At 29.7% G+C, this 22,560-nt stretch overlaps 1 protein-coding gene across 3 annotated transcripts in view; it reads left to right on the top strand.

Moving 5' to 3' along the window:
* The first annotated feature begins 7,487 nt into the window (after window positions 1-7,487).
* The window catches only part of LOC124430875 (monocarboxylate transporter 12-like), a 41,809-nt gene continuing 26,736 nt past the window's right edge, over window positions 7,488-22,560 (top strand). Inside the window, exons 1-2 of one of the 3 annotated variants that reach the window (XM_046978057.1) lie at window positions 17,423-18,526; window positions 18,599-18,994. In XM_046978057.1, the coding sequence (XP_046834013.1) occupies window positions 17,833-18,526; window positions 18,599-18,994 (1,090 nt within the window). In that variant the 5' untranslated portion in view covers window positions 17,423-17,832. Of the gene's footprint in view, window positions 8,448-17,422; window positions 18,995-22,560 lie in introns of those variants that run through there. The other 2 variants (XM_046978059.1, XM_046978056.1) reach the window with 2 other exon arrangements.

Here is a 22,560-nt window from a genome sequence, read left to right as displayed (position 1 = left end):
ACCGACGAGACTATTTTGTCGTATCGGTAAAACAAATTTCTTCCTTATCAACGAACGAAGAGTTATCGACACTGTTAAAAAAAATATTACGTCGGTATCTTTTCGTTCTCATAGAAGATAATGTTTTAATGAAATTTATTTGATTTAATATATATATATATATATATAATTTAAAGGATATAATTTAAAGGAAAAGTTTGAACACAATCTTTGTAATGAATTAAAAATAAACAAGAAAAAAATCATTGGATTTATAAAAGATCAAAAAGAGTCGATCAAATGTGCTTTTAAAAACACGAAGGAAATCCTATAAAGTTATAAGAAAACAAACAAGATCCAATAGCAAAGAGAAGATAGAATGAATGATGGAATATTTCAAATTCATCATATAAGAGGTATCGTGGCAACTACTTTTGATGTTCTAAAACCGATATGAAAAGTCATCGGAAATAAACCACACGCTGAAATAAATCTATCCGGTTGAAAGTTTGACATCATAAAGAGAACCAAACCTCGCGCCCTTTTTACGTTTAACGTTCGTAAAATCCGCACGTTCGCGAATTCGCGTTCATATCTTTTCGATGATATATTTTTACAAACTCGTAAAAATTCTTTACATCGAGAAATCAAAAAAGGTAGTAACAAATAACGTTCAATCGTCAAAAATTCTCAATCATCTTTAATCTTTAGCCCAGATACAAGAGAAAATGATATGAGATAAAAACCGGCAAAGATTTATCGTTCGATCTAGGATATATATCTTCCGATAGCTTACGCCACAAAATCGTCCAAGGGTCGTAAAGATATCATCTCACTTAACTTCGTACGATACAAGCTTGCAACATTTTCATTGCTTTTAAATCTGATTTTCGCTGGAATCTGAAAAGGGGAAAAAAGAAAGAGAGAAATAGGTATTCGTTTTTCGACGATATCGCGCTTTTAAAACCGTAAGAAAAGCATTCTGGACCGGAGGACGGAAGAAAGAAGCTGCAATCAGTGGAGTTCGAGGGAAGGCAATTTCACGCGGGGATGAAATCCTTCGAGTAAGTTTGCGTTCTTTGTCCTTCCGATTTCTCGTTAAGTCGTTGCGGTTTCTCTCTCTCTCTCTCTCTCTCTCTCTCTCTCTTTCTCTCTCTCTTTCTCTGTCTTTCTCTAACCGACGATTTCCCACGAAACGGATCACCTTTGGGCTTTTCAATCCCCACTGCGATATTCTCGCTATGAGTTTAATTATAATCTTTCTAACGATTCTCTTCTTCTCGATTTTAAATGAACGATTAAAGGAATATACGATTTTAATTAGTACGAACTAAGTAATAAAAATTTACATACGGGAGGAAAGAAGGAAGAAAAAAAAAAAAAAACAAAAAATGAAAAGGAGAAAAAATGAAACCTCCCTCCCCCCTCTCGAGTCTCCAATTAAAAACTTTTCAAAAGGCCTAAAGTATAAATTTCGTCATAATCAATTTAATATCTTTGTATAAAGTGTTCCATTGTAAATTTAATCACGTGTCATCACGTTTAATCACGGATTTAACCAAAAAAAAAAAAAAAAAAAGAAAGAAAAGAAAGAAAGACTGTTATAGGACTCAAGATCACGATTATATATATTTTCTTTTTTTTTTCCTTTTTTTCTTTTTTTTTCTTTTTTTTTTTTTTTTTGTTCTTTCCTTTCTCCCTCTCCTTTTCTCTTATCATATGCAATGTAAACGCAACGTCGTTAGAACTTGAAAAGCTCAGGCAAGTGTGCAGTCTGGTGGTAGCTCGTAAGCAAAGAAGAACGTACTGAGGGAGCGAGTTTATGTGGCCCGCGTCTAGAAGGTGTGAACCATAAAGATAGGTTTTACGATCGTAGAGCGAGCCATGGATGTACTCGGATGTCCAAAGACATATCCCATGGTCCCGTTGAGGGAGGAACGTCCCGTTCTCAACCGATGCGTATCGCGCATTTTCTTCTCTTGTCTCTTTTTCTTCACCTAAAATCGTCGGAGACTTAAAGGAGAAAGTACGCGAGAAGATCGAGCGAAGGATCAGGATTTTTTTCAGTGCTCTCCGGGGCGCACTTTTCATCTTCTCAAACGATTCCTTTTTTTTTTGGTTTTTTTTTCGCGACACAAGACTCGATAGTTAATTTTATAAATTATTTCGATAACCCCGAAAGAATATCTAATGATTTATTTCGTTCTATGGAAAATTATTAATTATTCTATTGACTCGTTGCCCTTTAAAAAAAAAAAAAAAAAGAAAAAATATAAATTGTCAATGTTAACTTTTGATTTTATATATTTGAAGATTTTACTACATTTCAACGCGCATCAAATTCTTATTTATCACGAAATAATTATATTTATATTGTAATTACTTTTTTAACGAATTGTTTTTTTTTCTTTCTTTTTTCTTTTTTTTTTTATCTTCATAGTGATAAAGTATATTAAATTTTTTCGCAAAATCAGCATTATATATGTAATAAAATCATATATATATATATAAAAATGACTATTATACTTATTATATATCTAAAAAAAATCATCGATAGATATTTAATAAAAAATTATACGTTCTTGATAAATACAAATTAATATTGATATCGTAATCATATAAATTTATCGATTTTAATATTTTCGATATTAAAGTAAATAAGATAAGATAGAAAATATTATTGATTGTAGACTCAAATTCTATCTTTCTATTTCTAACTCTCTTTATCTTTCGATAAGGATAAAACTAGAATGAGCTTTTGCCTCGGCAGTTAAAGGAATATAGTAAAGTCGATGTACCATACAAAATACGTAAAATCTTTCAAAAGAAAGAAGTAATGCAAGCACGCATGTTATTTCTCTCTTGTCGTCTATATTTCTCCATCGTAAATTTAAAGGGTCGCGTTATGTCCTATATGTCCCTTTTTTTTCTTTTCTTTTCTTTTCTTTTCTTTTCTTTTCTTTTTCTGTCTTCTCGTAAAACTTTATCGAAGTTAGTCTCGATGCATCTTCGGAATAAAGAAATTCTATTTTGCCAGTCTTTTACAATCTCTTTCGTCAAATTTACATAAATTTCATATACGTTTGTATTATATATATATATATATATATATATAAATTTTTTTTTCTCTCTATTCTATTGAATTAAAAAATAACATTGGAAAAAAATTATAAACATATTATTTTCAACAGTAAAATATTTATTAATATAAATTTACATTTTCAATTCGTTAAAAACCTTTTTTCGATACTTCATATCGATACAAATAAATTAAGAAATTATTTATTAAAAATTAATTAAATTAATTAAAAAAAAGTTAATTAATTTATCGTTATTATGACTCGTACAATATGTTAAATAAGCCAAAAGTCAAAGTAATCAAATCTATATAATGATCCTCGTAGAAAAGAGAAATGCAGAGAGATGCATTTATTCTGTTTTGGAACGAGTCGAAGTACTTGGAGGAGGTCAAGGGTCATGTCATGTAATCCAAGGTTGGACATCGTAGAGTAAAAGTTCTTTTTCCTCTACCTTCTCCTTCTCTTCCTTTTCCTCCTTCTCCTCCTACTCCGCCTCTTCGTTCTTATAGGGCCAAATTTCATTGCGTACAAAGTCGAATCGCGGTGCTCTTAATGATCTCCATAAACGCGTCCGTACGTTGAGACCTAGCACGATGGCGACGTTCGGCCGCTGCTCGAAATCGTCGAAGAGTCGTCGTCCTTTCTTTCTCCTCCATCTCCTCGTTCTCCTCCTCTTCATTCTGGTCGTTTCGTATCCAGCGAATCGAGTTTTACTTTCATTCGGTGAAAGTGGTACCCCGAAACTCCGCACGACATTATCAGAGCCATGCACTTTTTTCCACTTCTCATCTTCTTTTTCTTCGTCGTTCTTTTCTTCTCTCTTCCTCTTCTTCTTCTTCTTCTTCTTTTTCTTCTTCTTCTTCGTCTTCTTTTTTCCTTTTCTTTTCCTCCTTTTATTCTGATTTTTCTTCTTCTTTTTCCCTTTTCTGTGTCTTCTTTTATTCTGATTTTTCTTCTTCTTCTTCTTCTTCTTCTTCTTCTTCTTCTTCTTTTCTTCTTCTTCTTCTTTTTCTCTTCTTCTTCTTCTTCTTCTTCTTCTTAAACTGTCTTTTTTTTTCGAAATGGAATATCCAGCACAACTTTCGAGTCGACGCACGTTCCCTTCCCTCTTCGGAAAAGATCAATGAGATACTTTGGGATGTTGTGCTCCATAGCGATGCGTTTCTTTCGATCTTGGACAATCTCGTTCCATTGAGATTCTTTGGATTTACTACTGTCTGCCATGCAATAAGACCTCCCTCAAATTACTCACGTAAAAGTATAGGTAGTACAAGATTTTTCTCGTACAAGATCTACGTTTTCTTTTTGTCTGATTCAAACGATAAGAACGTTCCAAGATTTATGATAATGAATTTGTCCAATTTTTTTTTTTTTTTTGTTAGATTCAAGATAGTCTGGTATATAGGTATCACACAAATGGGATTACAGAAATGCATCACAGGAATGCATTGAAATCTTTGTTTGTTTGTTTGTTTGTTTGTTTTTTTTTTTTTTTTTTTTAATAAATCTTATAATTGTTTTCTTTAAAGAAAAGGACGAATTTCTTTTTTCTTTGTTCTTTTTTCTTTTCTCCGTTCGATATCTGTATAAAAAATGAAATGTAAGATCATCGTGATAGTAAAAAAAAATTTTCACGAATGTTCAACCGGAAATTCGTCCAAAAACACGAATGTCCCTTCCCTCGCACGACTTTAAATACATATCCGGCCATTACGTTTCTCGCGGTCTCGAGGGAGGACACGAAATTGATCGAACCACCGGAGAAAACGCGCCACCCGCAAATCACCACGCGAGAATATTCTTTATGATCTTCGGTGAGCGACCCTATGCATGCACGAATCGCATTTCGCAAACGAGAATGATCCTTATCGGATAAACGATAAAAAATCGACCAGTTGAAAAAAAAGAAACAAAAAAAAAAAAAAAGAATAATATTAATAATAAAAAAATCATTTCTCGAAAAACGTTCATGAAATTTTACATATCAATTTTACGTAACAAAATGCATAAGTATTAAATATAAAAATTTAATATAATTTATAAAGTCAAATTAAACATTATATATATATATATATACACATTATGAATATAAAATTCTATATAATCTGTTTTGCGAAAATAAAATGAAAAGAATGAAATCTAAATAATTTTATCTAGAGACTGTATAAATTAAAATATAAAAAAGAAAAATTTCTAAGAAGTAAATATAGAAGCAAAATAAATACGATCTCATTATAGTTACGATCGTGCATTTAATCACGTATATATAAATATATATATACATATATGTATACATATATATATATATATATATATATATATATATATATATATATATATATGAACTCTCTCAGAGAACGCATTCCATGCTGGTTGCGATACGAAACCATGCACGGTGACTTTTTACGAGAGGCAATCATCGAGTTGACGTACGGTTATACGAAGAAACGATCGCCCTGACGACGACGAAAGTGACGACGATGGAAAGGACGGTCCTCAACGGGGGTTGGATATAATTATAGAGTATAATTTATATAGACGGGTCTTGCACGTGGCCTTCGCCATGACTCAGGGAAAAATAAAGGAATAAGGAAAGAGAGGAAAAAAAAACGAAAGAAAAGAAAAGAAAAGAAAAGAAAAGAAAAGAAACAATTTTTGAAGTCAAAGTAAAAAGCTAACAAACGTTAAACGTACGAAAATGTCTCTTCCGTTTCTAATATTCCATCCCCTTTTTCATCACCAGAGGCCACTGTGTTTTGTCTCTTTAAATAAATTTCATGATTTTTCAAAATTCTCATCGTACTCCTAAATTCGCCGATGTTCACCAAAGCCGACATGCAAAGGAGAACGCTTTTTTTCTTTCTTCTCTTTTTTATTTATTTATTTTTTTTAATTTCTTTTTTTTTTCTTTTTTTTTATTTTCTATTTTCTTTTGTTTCGTTTTGTTTTGTTTCATTCGTATCCCTCAGCTCTGTCGTCTGTCGCGATTTATTTGGTTTTTTAAGAGCACCCATTTCGTACAAATCTTTTAGACTTTTGATCGGACGCCAGAAATCCATCAGTCGTACTGGCGCCTATCTTTCTTCTCTCGTCCTTTTCTATATTCTCTTTTGAAATTTCTCATTGAGCTCATTTAACAATATAATGATTAGGATTATTTATCAGGTCTTTTCATTTTTTTTTTTTATTTTTTTTTTTATGTTTTTTATTTTTTTTTTTTTATAACGAATATGTCGTAACGAGAATATATTTCATTAAATAGATCAAATGATTATATTTTCTAAATGATTTATATTTCTTAAAAGAATGATGTCCTTTTAAATTATATCAAATCATATATATATTATATATATATATATATATATATATATATTCATTATTAATATATAAAGTACACTGAATACGTCAAAGTATATCTTCAAGTATGTAAAATTATTTATTAAATTTATTCAAGACATTATCGAGTTAACAAAAAATGTGTTAACAATTATACGTTCATAAATTGGAAAATAGATGAAATCTCATAGCCTCGTCGATTGTATATATATGTATATATATATATATCTAATTTTTAAGCGTAAACATTTAAAAATGTCAATGATTAAGAGGTACGAACGAAAGAAAGAAAGAAAGAAAAAAAATGAAAAAAAAAAAGAAAAAGCAGAAGAAAAAAGAAAAGAAAAAGAAGAAAACAGCTGTTGGAATTAAATGAATTCGTCATTTACTTCCATTACGACATAAACGCGTACGTACGTGTAAACTTAATATTAACAAAACTAATTTTTCTAATAATTTTACTTATAAATCAAAATTCATGAAAATAAAAAGCATTACCAGCCGATCAGCTGGTAACCGGAAATGTCATCACTATCACTTTCGAAAGAAACGAGCAGATGTTACGATACCAATGTATCCTACTCTGATAAGAGTGTAGTAGAGTGAAGTTTCTCATTGGTGATGGCAATGTCTGTAGTAGTAGTGGTAGTGGTGGTAGAGATGTTTCCAAGGGAGAAGGATAAGGGTGGGGAGAGTCAGACCGAACAGAGAGAGTGTCTCTCGTCGAAGCCACATCAGTCGGTGGTATCGCGCGAAAGACTGCGTTCCACGAAGCAAACTTCCAGCGGATTACTTTCCGCATCGTTAACTGCGGTCTCTAAGTTGCAAGGATTATCAGTCTTATCGACTAATGATTTCTTTTTATAACGAACGATCATTGACAATTTTCATTAGAAATTTCTTCGTTTATTTATTTATTTATTTATCTATATATTCATTTCGACATTGATTTGGATTTATTATTTTTATTCTTATTTTTATTTATTTACTATTTGTTTATTTTCTTTTTTTTTTTTTCTTTCTTTTTTATCTTTCATTTATTTATTTTTCTTCTTCTTCTTCTTCTTCTTCTTCTTCTTCTTCCTCTTCTTTTATGTAATATTTCGAACGTCGGAATTTTTTGTATAATTTTTTGTTGTATTTGAAGAAACATTACAAAAGGTAACATATGATCGTTCAATATAATCTCTTATTATCTCGAACATGCTTATCAGTAAGAACACAGAACAGCAACACGTTCGTAATAAATCGGCAGTAAAAAATTTATTAAGGTTAAGTCGATTTTTTAACAAAGATAATTGAACAATTGCCAATTTTACTTGAGAAAACAATTTCACTTTTGTTTATTTACATTTTCTTTTCATTATCGTATCGATTTGAATATAATAAAAAAAAAAAAAATAAAAAATAAAAGGGAAACGGTTTAGAAAAAGAACGTGAATCGTTTAGGAGAAAGTCGACATGATGTTGCTGAGAATTCTCAGAGAATTTTCGAGGAAAGAAGAAGAAGAAGAAGAAGAAGAAGAAGAAAAAGAAGAAAAAGAAAAAGAAGGAGAAGAAAAAGTAGACGTGAAAGAAGGATTAAGAACGAGAAGGATCAGGAACAGCTTAAAAATCAAAGATACAGGCACTTAATAATTAATTTGCCGCGATTAAGCAGCAAAGAAGGTGTTCTGCCTGTGATGTCGATATCTCGAGCACGATCATGGCCGCTTTTGGACACTGAGGAGAAAAGAAATTGTCGGGATGATGAAGAAAATTGTAAAAGGAAGAAACAAAAGGAAGAGGAGGAAGGGAAGGAGGAGAAGGAAGAGAAAAGTCAAAAGAAAAAATCAGATAAGAACAACGAACGTCCTAACGCAGGGAGTCCTCAAGTTCAAGCAAGACGTCTCATGTGTAGACATTATTATCCAGAGGGTGGTTGGGGGTGGGTCGTCACCGTCGTAGGAACTCTTGTTCATCTTCTTGGACCTGGTCTTCAATTGTCTGTACCAGCTACCTTAGCTATTCCTGCTGCTGTCAAGTTTTATCATGATCCCTTGTATACCGCAGGTATTTCTTACTTGGACTTATTTAATTTATTCTAATCTCTACCGAAGTTCTAGAAACTTATCCTTCGTAAACTTTCTCTTTAAAATCCATTAAGTGTTTGAAATTTCTTCATAGATCTTCAGTAATCTTGATGATATTAAGTAATCTAATGATTTTTATACAGATTAAATTTTACTTTATTAAAGTATAATATTATACTTATTAATATTTTAAATATATTCATTTTTCTTGAGCCATTGAAATATTATCTTTATCAATCTCTTGATATATTTAATGCAAAAAATTATATGCATATATATATATATATATATATATATATATATGTGTGTGTGTGTGTGTGTGTGTGTATGTGTATCTATAATAATCTAATTTATATATTTCTACATAAATTATAATAATTATAATTATTTTCCAATAGTATGAAAAATACTTTTTTTAAAGCCAATTTATTTGACATATATCATTTTTAGCTTAAATATTTAACTTTAACAAATTCGTAGATATGTTAGAATATTGGATTTTATTATGATTATGTGTTTCGTTGAATCAAATATTGAAAGTTTTGTGGAAAGGACGTGAGATCAATACTTCAATGTTATTATTTTCTTTCTTTCTTCTCCTTTGTTTTTTTTTTTGTTTTATTTCTTCCTTTTTTTCATCGAATAGAATTCGTAAGGCAACTGTGGAAATACTTGGTAATATTGTGGAAACATATATATATATATATATATATATATATTCCTTTTCTTTCGTTTTTTTTCCTTTTCTTTTTTTTTCCTTTTCTTTTTTTTCCTTTTCTTTTTTTATTCTCGACGGCATACGAATTGTCCGCTTATCATGCGAAAACCTCTCGCGTTTATATCTCGATATAGAATCGATCGAAGGGAATCTCGTTTCGTTCGTCTCCCGCGTAAAATAGCATTGAAGTATCGATGTTTATTTTTTTTTTTTTTTTTTTTTTTGGCTATGTACGTTACGATCGAAACATTTTCGATATCTAATCAATTCAGTGCAGATCTGACAAAAACCGACGCATTTTATTTTTCATATAAGTTACGTTATCATTACGAAGGACGAACCTTTCATAATTGCCGACAGCTAGCCTGTTAGGCATCGTAGACCTCGTTCATACAACATATCGATCAATTTTTTTTCTTTTTTTTTTTTTTTTTTTTTAATTTTTTCTTTTTCCTTTTTTGTCTCTTTTTTTTCTTCCTTTTTTTTTTCTAACGTACATCAAATTCTCGATCGAGATTAGTATCTTCGCTAGTAAAACAATATTTTTTGCATCATTAGCATATATGCATATGTTATATTATATATTTTAATTATATAATATATTCAACTATCCTTATATAGAATGAATTAAAACTAAGTCTAAATTAGTCAAAAGTTTCTAAACGATATTAAAAGTCAATTATACTTTTTCGAAATTACTTCTTTCGAAGGTTACTTTTATTGCATATTGTAAAATTACAAGCGTAAAAAAAAAAAAAGTCTCGAAAAAGTGTAACCACTTGAAAAAGTGTAATTAACTTTTAATATTATCTAGGAACTTTTGGACTATCCTGTACAAGTAAATTATCTTTATATCTTTTTTTTTTCTATCATATATCATCGATCATTGAAGTTTAACATTTTATATTATTTTTATTAGTACGTTTTTTCTTTTTTTTTTTTTTTTGTGGAAAATATCATATAAAAAGAGAAACATTTTTCTTAATTTTCTGAACATTTTGATATATTTGAGATATATAAAAAAAAAAAAGAAAGAAAGATTTAATATATATATATACAACATTACATATATTTTCGAAATCTTTGTAATATGCAAATAGGTTAAATCCCTAAGTCTATTTCAATGTGTAATACAATCTCCGTCAAAGGTAAAAAAAGAAAGATGCAGTCTCAAGAGTGAGCGTCGTTGGTGGCATAAATAAGGATCGGCAAGAAGGTCCAACTGCCTACGAGAAGTCGATGAGAGTGCAATGTCCGTGTATATGCGAGAGAAAGGCGTGGAAAAATCGAGCTCGTAGATCTCCTATTCGAGTGAGGCGTAATTCACGTCTCGCAATTTAATTGGTAAAACGAGTTCGATTTAAAACGAGCGTTAAATCGAATCCAGAGATTTCGATCCGAGATTGTCTCGTTGAATTCGAAGCAGATTCGAGACGATTTCGATTACTTGAGAAATCTCTAAGGATAAAGAAAGAGGGAGAGAGAGAAAGAGAGAGAGAGAGAGAGAGAGAGAGAGAGAAAGAGATAGAGAAAGAAAGAAAGATATAGAAACATTTCTTCGATGTTCTAACGAATTAAATTCTTTGGGAACAATTTTCTTTTCCTTTTCTCTCTCTCTCTCTCTCTCTCTCTCTCTCTCTCTCTTTATCGTTTTTTTTTCCCCTCCAATTAAAAACATATAATTTAATTTTCTTCATTTGTAATCAATTTGACAATTGAAGAAGTAAAAGAAAAAGTTTGAAAAGTGTTAGCTATATATTTATACGTAAAGAGAAGAAAAATAACGTCAACTTACGTGTTACGAATAACATTCATATTATTTTCCTCGCTCTAGAAAAAGAAAGAAACGAGGGGGAAAAAAAACAAAAAAAGAAGAAAAAACGAAAAAAAAGAACAAGACTAAATTCTGCACATACGCGAGAAGAGACTAAATGCGTTCTAGTCATGCAACCGAAAATTACCGAGTAACCGACATCACCAGGATTATCGTGGTTTCTAGCGTTCTAATCTCTTAACACATCGCAACACTAAAACTTGCTTATTTCGTGGTACAAACTCCTTCTCGTTGAGCGCTATTTGGAAACTTGGAACATTTCATACGAGGAACAAGATATCTTGTATCGTAAATATTATTCTATTGAACGTGTAAATTCATTGATAAACATAATGAAAAATAATTAATATCGAATAAATATAAGATCCTTTCATTTGAATAGAAATGTCAGTTATTAAATGTCCGTCAATTTAACGAAAATGCATTATTATTATTAGAATTTTTCCTTCTATCTATTTTATTATCATATCTATTGGCAATATCATTTCAAAATTCTGAAATATCTTGGGGAAAATTCAAGATAATGTCGACAAAAAATGGATTCAACTTCATTTCGAAATGAATTTTTCTAACTCGCGTGATTCTCACGAATCGATTCCAATGGAATTTAGATAAATTATGATCGTCAGGAATAATTTTGCGAAAAAACCGAGATTTAACATTTATCTTCTTCGATATCCCTCTCGGCATCTAACACCAGCATCATCAACCAAAATAACCATTTCTTCGGATTTACCCTTTTCCATAATCCGTACTTTTTCGAACACTCGATCGCATGATGGCCAGATAACATATGAGGCGAGACTTTTCGAGGATGGGGATGGTCATATCTAAAGTATTTTAACACTTTTATGAAAGATATTCGTCATGTTTCCTATGACAGCTCGATTCCTTTCATGTTTTATCTCCGTTCTCTTTTTCTTTCCTTCTCTCTATTTCGATGTTTTATTCAATAGATTTATATTAAATAAAATAAAACAAAATTTCACGATCGAAGTAAAGACGATGATCGAAAGTAAATGACAAAGATTTATGGATTGTTAAATATGACATATCAAATTTCTCAATTGCGACAAGATAAACAATAAAATTTAAAGTCTACAATGAAAGCTCTACCACGAGTTCGTTGACGGGGAAACTAATTTACGAGACATTCCCATATTATGTGAAATTACTTCGTAAAAGTAAAGTAAACTCGTAAAAGTGAATTTTATGATGAAAGAAAAGAGACATTCTTTTTTTTTTTTTTTTTTTTTTTTTAATGCTCAATCAATATCAATCTACTTACTTAAGTATAATAAAACTTGTTTTAATATTTCAATTCGATGCATTATGTACTATTCTAAATAATTAAGTCATTAATAACTATATAACTATTAGTGAATTCGTTAAATTTTATTTTATTTTTTATTTTATAAAAAAAAAAAAAAAAAAAAGAAAGAAAGAAAGAAAAAAGAAATAGAAATTTTACAGCAGAGACATCTAATGGAATAAGAAAAAAGTTGACATCTAAATTCTCAGTTTAGATGAAAGTCGGTAAAGAAGTGGCTCTACGTTAGCGAACGTCTTTTCTCATGAAAATCAATGAAGTTGTTAAGTTACCGACTTATCATCGTTGAATAAAACTTTGAAGATACAAGTAACATAAAATTACATTAGACTGCATATTCTCGGAATATTTTTCTAATAAATTGTTGATATTATTATTCCATATGAAATTCAGGAATATATATATATATATATTGAGGTATCTATGAATCACTTCTATGAGTCATTCGTAAGTAAACGAAACTCTGATTCTTATCGATGAATTCTCTTGCTAGTTCAGATTTCAATCAGGCTTTACCGAATGCAATTTGGATGTCATCAAATTGATAAATGATGAAATGGCATGAAGGGTGGCCAACCCTCATCATTTGAGATCTTCCCTTTACAAAAAAAGTTTTATCTTCAAATTGCATTCTTCGATAAATCCAGAAACAGCTTCATTTTCAACGCAATCGTTATACTTTTTTTAAAGGACGCATAATATCTATATGTAACAATATACTACGTATCTAAATTGTATTTAATTGCTTTTTGTTCTCTTTAGAAAAAAAAAAAATCCCTTATGCTCGAATATACCAAATGGTATTATGATACATCTCGTGCGTATCATACTCTATACTAATTTTTTAGCCAAAAAAAAAAAAAAAAAAAGAAGAAAAAAGAAAAAAAAAACAAGGAAGAAACAAAAACCATTTGCCTTCATTATCATTCATGACAAGGGGTAATATTCCCATCGAAGATAAAGAATTTTTCTTAGGTCTTCCCCTAACAGGAATAATCAAAACTTTCTCAATAAGTTCAGTAAATATTGCTAAAGTTATCGAAAAATATGACGATATAAATAAGTTTTAACGTTGCCACGAGAAAATCTGTTAGACAAACGTACGTTCGAATCTCTGAGATCTTTTATTCCATCGGCGAAATTGAGAAAAATAAAAGAAAAAGAAAGAGAAGGAATAATGAGAAAAACGAAAAGAATTTATTCTATTTACATTGGACAGTTACCGATCTTCAAAGCTTATCTACTTTATTCTAAACGTCTACTTCGATGTTCACATAATACATACTATAAAGTTATCCAAAAATAAAGTAAGATACGTTTAACCCTCTGACATCGAATCGTCGATTCTTTGCAAGAATAGACTATTTAAATGTGATTCGAGTTCATTCTTATTATCGTTATTGGGAGCAATGCACGATCCAATTTTCTTGCTCGCGAATTGTGCATTCCATTTAATGGAACCTTTCATTTTACTCGAGTTCATTCGTTCTAAGAGCTCCTCGTATTTATAATTTCAATTACTAACAGCGTTTTTGTATATGAATTAAACGAATCAATGTTATACGATATATTCGTAAAAACAAAAAAATTCGTCAATGATTCATAATGTCTATACAGAGTACTTAATCAACCTATTTGAAATTAATCGATTAATATTTAATCAATCATCAAAATTTTTCTATTGACGAACTATTTCATAATTCTTTCCTGTTTGTCACATTGGACCTGCCTTAATATGATTTGACTGTGTCTATCTGTCTGTCTGTTTGTCCATCCATGTAAATCTCCTAAATAGGAGTTAGTCTTTGAATAGCAAACAGTAAGAAAGAGAGAGAGAGAGAAGTATAGCTTTTTAGTATTTCATTCCAATCACAAGTTTACGTGCGTATTACAAAGTTCTTTTGTCTTTTTAAAATTTTAACTTAAAGAGCATGATGTAATTTTCTTTTCTTTTTTTTTTTTTTTTTTTTAACATGACAAGTGTTGTATTTTTGTCATATAAACGAATGGAATAACGATAAAACAAAGAAATAAATTGTCATCTCTTCGTGACGAGATAATTTATGGGAACATTATCAATCGATTAAAAAATAACGTAATGGGAAGTAGGATAGTAGATGATAAAAAAAAAAAAAGAAGAAGAAGGAAGAACTAAAGGGAATAAAAGAAAACTTTTTCTTTCGTATCGATAAGTTCCTACAATCTCATTTTAGATACTTTTTGTTTCGTGTGTTGTTTAAGAAACACGAATCAACGATAAAACTAATTCTGGCGATCTTCCATGAATTTTCTTTTAGTTAGTCGCTATTTATTGGCTCTTTACAGAAAGAAAGAACTTTTTTTTTCTTTTTCTTTTTCTTTTTTTTTTTTCTTTTTCTTTTTCTTTTTTTTTCTCTTTTCTTTCACCCTCCAATCTATCTTACGTATCATTCATCGTACTTTTTTCTTTCTAAATATTATCATTTCTTTTCTACTTTGAATAATGAAATTATATCTTTTTTATATTTATTAATAAGAATATATATTTGGAAATTTATATGTCGAAATCAAAAAGGATCTTTAGTCATAAACTTGATCATACTAACTCTTAATCTAGTAATAACTGTCAGGTTGTTCTCCCTAGGAGAACAAACCGTAAAAAAATCATTTTACGTCAATCAAGGGATTCACATTATATCCATCCTTCTCATACTAGACATGTAATACGTCAATGTTAAAAGAAGAACGATCTTTTTATTTTTTAATTGAATATTTATAAGATTATAAGATTATTTATAAGATTATCCATTTGAAATAGTTCCAATTATTATACGAGTATCGCACATTATCAATAGATTTTATATCATTCCATTTTATCAGATAAATAATTATCTACTTGTGAGATATTCATAGATTAAAGGATTATTTATATAAATGTATTAAATAATTTATAATGTTCATTAGATATAATAGAAAAATATATTTCAATTTTAATATCAGTCAGATTAATTTAGAAAATAAACGTGATCGTTAAACGTGATCGAAATATATAAATATATTCATTCGTAAATACATTTATTATTAATAATATCTATTAGAAATAATATAGATTTAAATTAAAATCTATATAAATGAATGTTTAATTAATAAATTAATTTACGAGAGTTAATAATGCATCAGATGAATTAGAAGAATATAAAGTTGACAAACGTGAGAATTTTCAATAGTCATTAAGAGACTGAACGATTTGAATTCTTATTTTTTATTCGGTGATAAAATTGCTCAAAAATACTCAGAGAAACTTTAACGTATAATTATATAGTATCTCGAAAGTCTCGTTTTAGAAGAATCCAACAAAGAGAGAGAGAGAGAGAGAGAGAGAGAGAGAGCGGAATGAGATAAAGTCCGGATTAAAGTTGAAATACTTACTACGATTTCGGAGTTACGAGAGGGGGAGTTTGTTTAAACGTTTTAATTTGCTCCCCGATTTCTTTTTCTTCTTCTTCTTCTTTTATTTCTTCTTCTTCTTCTTCTTCTTACTTCCAACCTGTCGATTTCTTCCTTTTGGTATATAAATTAGTTGAATCTTCAAGTGGATACATTAAAGACAAATATCTATTCCGATACTTCGAATTCCAACTTAATTCGACTCTCATCTAAAGCTTTACTTCCTACCTTTCATGGATTTTATTTTCGAACGATAACTCTATTTCCCGCTTAAAATCGTTGTATTCACGAAAACAAGAAGGAAAGAAGGAAGGAAAGAAGGAAGGAATCGAAATTTCTCACCACGTTAAAAGTTTCATGAGTTTGATAATCTTTCTTCCTTTTCGAATAATCTATTTCAACAAAGAATAGATATATTCGAGAAAATATTAATAACAATGACGTGTCCCTCGAATTATTAGAATCTTATCGCATAATATTATCAATTCGTGATTATCTATCGAAATGAATGAAAAAATTAAAAATGCGTATGAATCTTACGTATCGATTTCTTTTTTATTATTATTATTATTATTATTATTATTATTATTATTATTATTATTATTATTGTACGACATGTCATTACATTTCTATTATTATTAACAAAAACAAAAACAAAAAATCAGAAAGAAGATATCGTTAAAATTTGTATTCACTTTACTTGACTTTTAACAGGAAAACATATTTTTTTTCATCCATTAATACTAATCTTTCGCGGAACCATGAATCTTTATTTTATTTTCTTTTTCCTTTTTTTTTTTTTATTTTCTTTCTTTCTTTCTTTCTTAAAATGATATATCAATTTTTGTCCATATATACAATTATTTGTCATTTATGAGATAGCCATTATCGTATTACTCGTATAACATGATCGTAAAGGAATATAAATTTGAAATACAAATTAAGAATTATTTATTTCATCATAAATAAATCATTTTTAAGTGTAAATAAATCAAATTTATTTGAAAAGAAAAGATCGACGAATAGTGAAAGAGACAGAGGGGACAAAAAAAAAATAAAATAAAAGTAGGTGACAAAGAAGGAAGTAGAGCACCGTGGGTGTAGAAGGGGGGGAGTGGGAGAGAGAGAAAGAGAGAAAGAGAGAGAGAGACAGAGAGAGAGAGAGAGAGAGAGAGAGAGATGGATCAACGCTGGATCGAGTTCGCCTATGGAGTCGAGAGCCGCAGCCGCGCTGAGTCTCAACTCGTGACGCTCTTTGCCATCGGCAGTTCGCGATCTAAGCGTGCCGCGCTCGGTCGTTCTCCTTTTCGTGTCTTCTCAGTATCTCCAGGATCCATTGGATCATTAAACTATTCATCGATCCATTTCATGTCTTCGATCATATCTACAATTTTTCATATGAAAAAATAGTAAAAATAGAAAGAAGAAAGAAAAAAAAACAAACAAACGAACTGTGTATTCGAACAAGAAATTATTATTGATCCTGACATGTTTTTGAAATAATACATCAACATGAATTGATTTGATTTAATTTTTTTATTTAGAACACATTCAAGGGAAGAAAAAAAAAAGATATGTATATATATATATATATATATATATATATATATATATATGATACTATGGTAATAAATAAATTGTATCGGTTCGATGTCATTAAAAATAATATATAATGAATTAAAAATATATAATATCGATATCAACGATAGATCGTTCTTCTCATTCACGATTCGAAAGATAGATAGATAGAGATAGATAATTAGAGAGGAGAGAGAGAGAGTGAGAGTGAGAGAGAGAGAGAAAGAGAGAGAGAGAGAGAGAAATCTGAAGGATAGATCTTTTTTGGATCAAATTCAAAAACTCATGGAAATGGTTTGAAAATAACGGAGAAGGAGACGTATCGTTTCGTTGTAAGGAAATGGAAAATTCAGAGGAAGAAGAGGACGACGAAGAAGAAGAAGAAGAAGAAGAAGGAGATGCAAAAGACGAGGAGAAACGTGATAAAAAGTATTTAAAGTTAGATAAAGATCATAATAAATCAGGAGGACGATATAAACATGGCAGGTTCGCGTGTCGATTCGAATCTTGAAATGGATAATAAAGGAACTTTGACCTTTCCAAGGGAAAGCAATTACGATGACAATGAGAAAGAATCAAAACGTGATTCTTTTGGTGAAGTTAACGACAAGAGAATGGTTCAGGATGATAGGGAGAAAGTTCACTTATCGAATTGTAACGACTCCGAAAGAATTCGAAAAGTTTCGATGGTCTTACGTGATGGAAGGTATGAGAAGGATGAGATTCTTGATTGCGAGAAGTCAAAGGGCGGTGAAAAAATTTTATTCGAGGCCGATCGAAGATCATCGAAATTCCAACGGCAGATTTGTGGTTTGCGAAAGGAGGAAAGAATAGTAACGACGGCAACCATAGAAGACAGAACGATAAATGAAAGGTCGATCAATGGGAACGATCGAGGAAAGAATCTCGATATTCAGGATTTAACAGAGTGTTCTGTTAAAGAGAGAAATCTGATCGGGAGGAAAGTGGAGAATCATCGAACGTTCAAAGAATCTACTCGAGAAAGGATCAACGTGAAAGAATCTTCTATGAGGAATCGAGTTTCGTCTGTTAAAAGGACGAAATCTAAGATCGATAAAGATATCGAATCTCATCCACCTTTATTTTCTTCTACATCTTTTTCCTCTTATTCGGATAAAGAAAGGAGGAATATAAGGAAATGTCAAAATTGTGGTGAGCAACATTACACATATGGTCGATACTCGTATCTTAATAAGTATTCGACTTATTTTGAGGGTGATTTAGGTACTTACGAAAGGCATGAAACCTCGGCGAAGGTTATCTTAACTAATACCGCTCCAGTACGTGGTCCTGATTCAAGATTAGAGACGCCAGTAACATCTTTGCTGTATCGTAGCAGATCACTCCCAAGATTGTCCGTACACGACAGCGGTGTCGGATGCAGTGCTAATGAACAGACAGTACCTGGTCCAGGTCAACATGGTACGAAACAGCTGGTAGCCGATTTGAGGCAGCTGTTGACGTTAAAGCAACATTACTATCCAGAAGGTGGTTGGGGTTGGCTCGTCATACTAGTAGGAATGTTGGTTCAAATTCTCTCCCATGGGACACAGGGTGCTGTTGGTATATTTATTCAGCATGTAGCCAATCGATTTGGTCATCACGTTTATTTTGAGTCAGGTTAGTCGATCTGTGATCTATATTTTCTTACTGTAACTAAAAAAAAATGTATAAGAGAATTATATCTTTTCGTAGATATTGAAAATGATAATTAAATGATTTTAACATAATTTGATCTATAGCTCAATCTATGTAGTTCGTTCATTAGCTCTCTCTTCGAAAGAAATAAAACTATACAGCCGGTTGAAATAGATATTAGAAAATAGAAATGATATAATTAGAAAACCTTCTTAAGTAACAGCTTAAGTAGTCAGGATTAAAACACCATTAATCAGAATGTCCGATATATATATATATATATATATATATATATATATATATATATATATATCGTATAGATCATTCGAATGTAACTTTAAAATACCTATAAAAAGATTAGATAGAAAAGTTCAACGAAAATATTTGTATAAGATGTTCCAAAAAAATCGCAGAAATTTTCATTGGATTTATGTGAAATATATACTTTCCATTGCGAATATTCATTCGAGAAGCATCCAATTACGTTCTCATAAAATATATATAGAGTACTTCGTAATGTACTTTTTTTACGAATTCGATCGTGTTACCAGTTGCGTAATACTATCGATGAACGAAACATGATTTTTTCAGGCTCGTCAAGCTACTTTTTCTGCTAGCAGGAAAGAGAACGAACGTATAGTACGTGATCGTCATTAGGCGAATCGATTCACTAGCCTAAATGCCCGAAGCAAAATAAAGTTTTTCTTTTTTTTTCCCCTTTTCTCCTTTTTTTTTATTTTTATTTTTATTTTTATTTTTATTTTTAATTGATGATTATCAATCGAATGTTTTCCTATAAAAGGAAATTTGTTGCAAAAGGTGAAATTAAAAAGGTGTCAGCTGTGACATCGTGCGAGGGTTTAACATATTTCTTTTCTTTTATTTTTTTTTTTCTTCTTCTTCTTCTTCTTCTTCTTCTCTCGACTACTTTGTTATAATTTCGTCACAAAGAAAGAAAAGGGAAAAAAAAAAAAAAGGAGAAACGTTTAATCGTGTTTTGGCCAACGGCCAAGAGTCGCAAAAGTCTCACCGAGTATCCTTACATCTGTCCACCGTGTTGCTAACAAACGTTGTATATCCGAATTAAATTCATTAACACCTGAAAATTCTCTAACTAATTTCATTCGCAATTGGACGAAGACGAATGAAATTTACCTCGTAGCGAATTTTTAAACACGTAAAAATTAAAAGACATTTGTACGTTGCACAGGACGAATGAAAGTTATTAGAAAAGAATATTTGTAAGAAATAAAATTGTGTTACGATGCTTAAAGAAAGAAAAATAGGAACACGTGAAGTCATTTTTAAAAATTATTACAATTTTTTTTATCGCGAGTATTTTAGACTCGAAAAAATTTTTTTTTTTTTTTTTTTTTTTTTACAATTTCAATCTACTTACGTCCTTTCATAAACGTAACTTTAACGCACACGTAAAAGAAGCATGTAGAATTTGATCCCATCTCTGCCTCGATTATTATTCTTTCCAATGGGATGCACTGAAAAAAAAGTAGGAGATCTGACAGGTAGAAAATCGCACGATTAATGTTTAGGCACAGTTGGTAAGATCGAATGAAACCGTTAGTTTTTTTGTCGATCGATCGAGGCAACCTCCGAATTAAAAAATGAGATCGGTCTATGCTTGTTTCGTTCGTTTCTTTTTTTTTCGATTTTTTTTTTTTCTTTTTTTTTTTTTACTTTTCTTTTTCAATCGAGCACGTACAACAGAATCAATCGCATCGGCTTCACTTTAGAAAAATGGGAGTACGTTCGATCGGCTTATACGAGCATCGAAAATTGCTTTCTCATGGCACGTAGGTAGATAGAATAAACAATACAGTTATTGAGCATTATGTATACATATATATTTTTATCTATATGTATGTATGTATACATGCATTATGTACGAATAATTTAAGTGTCCGTTTAAATTTTAAATGATAAAAATTTGAAAACATTCGACTATTGTTTATTTTATTTCTGTCTTTTTTTTTTCTTTTGTTATAAAGACTACTTAATTTATTTATACATACATATATATATATATATATATATATTTTTGTCTGTATGTATGTATGTATGCATGCATTATGTACGAATAATTTAAGTGTCCGTTTAAATTTTAAATGATAAAAATTTGAAAACATTCGACTATTGTTTATTTTATTTCTGTCTTTTTTTTTTCTTTTGTTATAAAGACTACTTAATTTATTTATACATACATATATATATATATATATATATTTTTGTCTGTATGTATGTATGTATGCATGCATTATGTACGAATAATTTAAGTGTCCGTTTAAATTTTAAATGATAAAAATTTGAAAACATTCGACTATTGTTTATTTTATTTCTGTCTTTTTTTTTTCTTTTGTTATATAGACTACTTAATTTATTTATACATACATATATATATATATATATATTTTTGTCTGTATGTATGTATGTATGTATGCATGCATTATGTACGAATAATTTAAGTGTCCGTTTAAATTTTAAATGATAAAAATTTGAAAACATTCGACTATTGTTTATTTTATTTCTGTCTTTTTTTTTTTCTTTTGTTATAAAGACATACTTAATTTATTTATACATACATATATATATATATATATTTTTTTTTGTCTGTATGTATGTATGTATGCATGCATTATGTACGAATAATTTAAGTGTCCGTTTAAATTTTAAATGATAAAAATTTGAAAACATTCGACTATTGTTTATTTTATTTCTGTCTTTTTTTTTTCTTTTGTTATAAAGACATACTTAATTTATTTATACATACATATATATATATATATTTTTTTTTGTCTGTATGTATGTATGTATGCATGCATTATGTACGAATAATTTAAGTGTCCGTTTAAATTTTAAATGATGAAAATTTGAAAACATTCGACTATTGTTTATTTTATTTCTGTCTTTTTTTTTTTTCTTTTGTTATAAAGACATACTTAATTTATTTATACTTTTATTTTGTTTTAAATAATATTATTATTCTTACAAAAAATAGAAATATTTTGAATCCTCTAAACGAAAAAAAAAAAAAATAAATAAATATATATATGTATAAAGTTTTGAACAACAATTGAATCGAATCCAAATTATTTTCATTTGAATTATTATCACGTCACAATTTTTTTATTTTTTTTTTTTTATTTTTTTTTATTTTTTAAGTAGACAGAAAAACCAAAACGAACGATTTATATCTCGCTCGATCGTTAATTTAATTATTAAAACATTTATTAATTCTATATGATTTGTTTTTAAAGTACGTAATCAATTATTATAATACAAATGAAATAAACCATACCTTTGCCATATATTTACACTTAACCACGACCTTTTGTAAGATGATTTTCTTATTTTCTAAAAGTATATGAAAGAAAGAAATGTGACAAGAATGGTCGAATGGAAAGCGTCCATCGTGACGTGTGTCTATAACAGTGAGAAAGAACGTGCTCGTTCACCGTAATAATCCTTTCCGAGAGAAAGAGAAAGAAAGAGAGAGAGAGAAAAAGGACAACGCGCATCGTCGCTTCCGTATT

The sequence above is a fragment of the Vespa crabro genome, chromosome 19 (genome assembly GCF_910589235.1).
Source record: "Vespa crabro chromosome 19, iyVesCrab1.2, whole genome shotgun sequence".
Lineage (NCBI taxonomy): Eukaryota > Metazoa > Arthropoda > Insecta > Hymenoptera > Vespidae > Vespa > Vespa crabro.
This window is presented reverse-complemented; position numbering and strand designations above follow the sequence as displayed.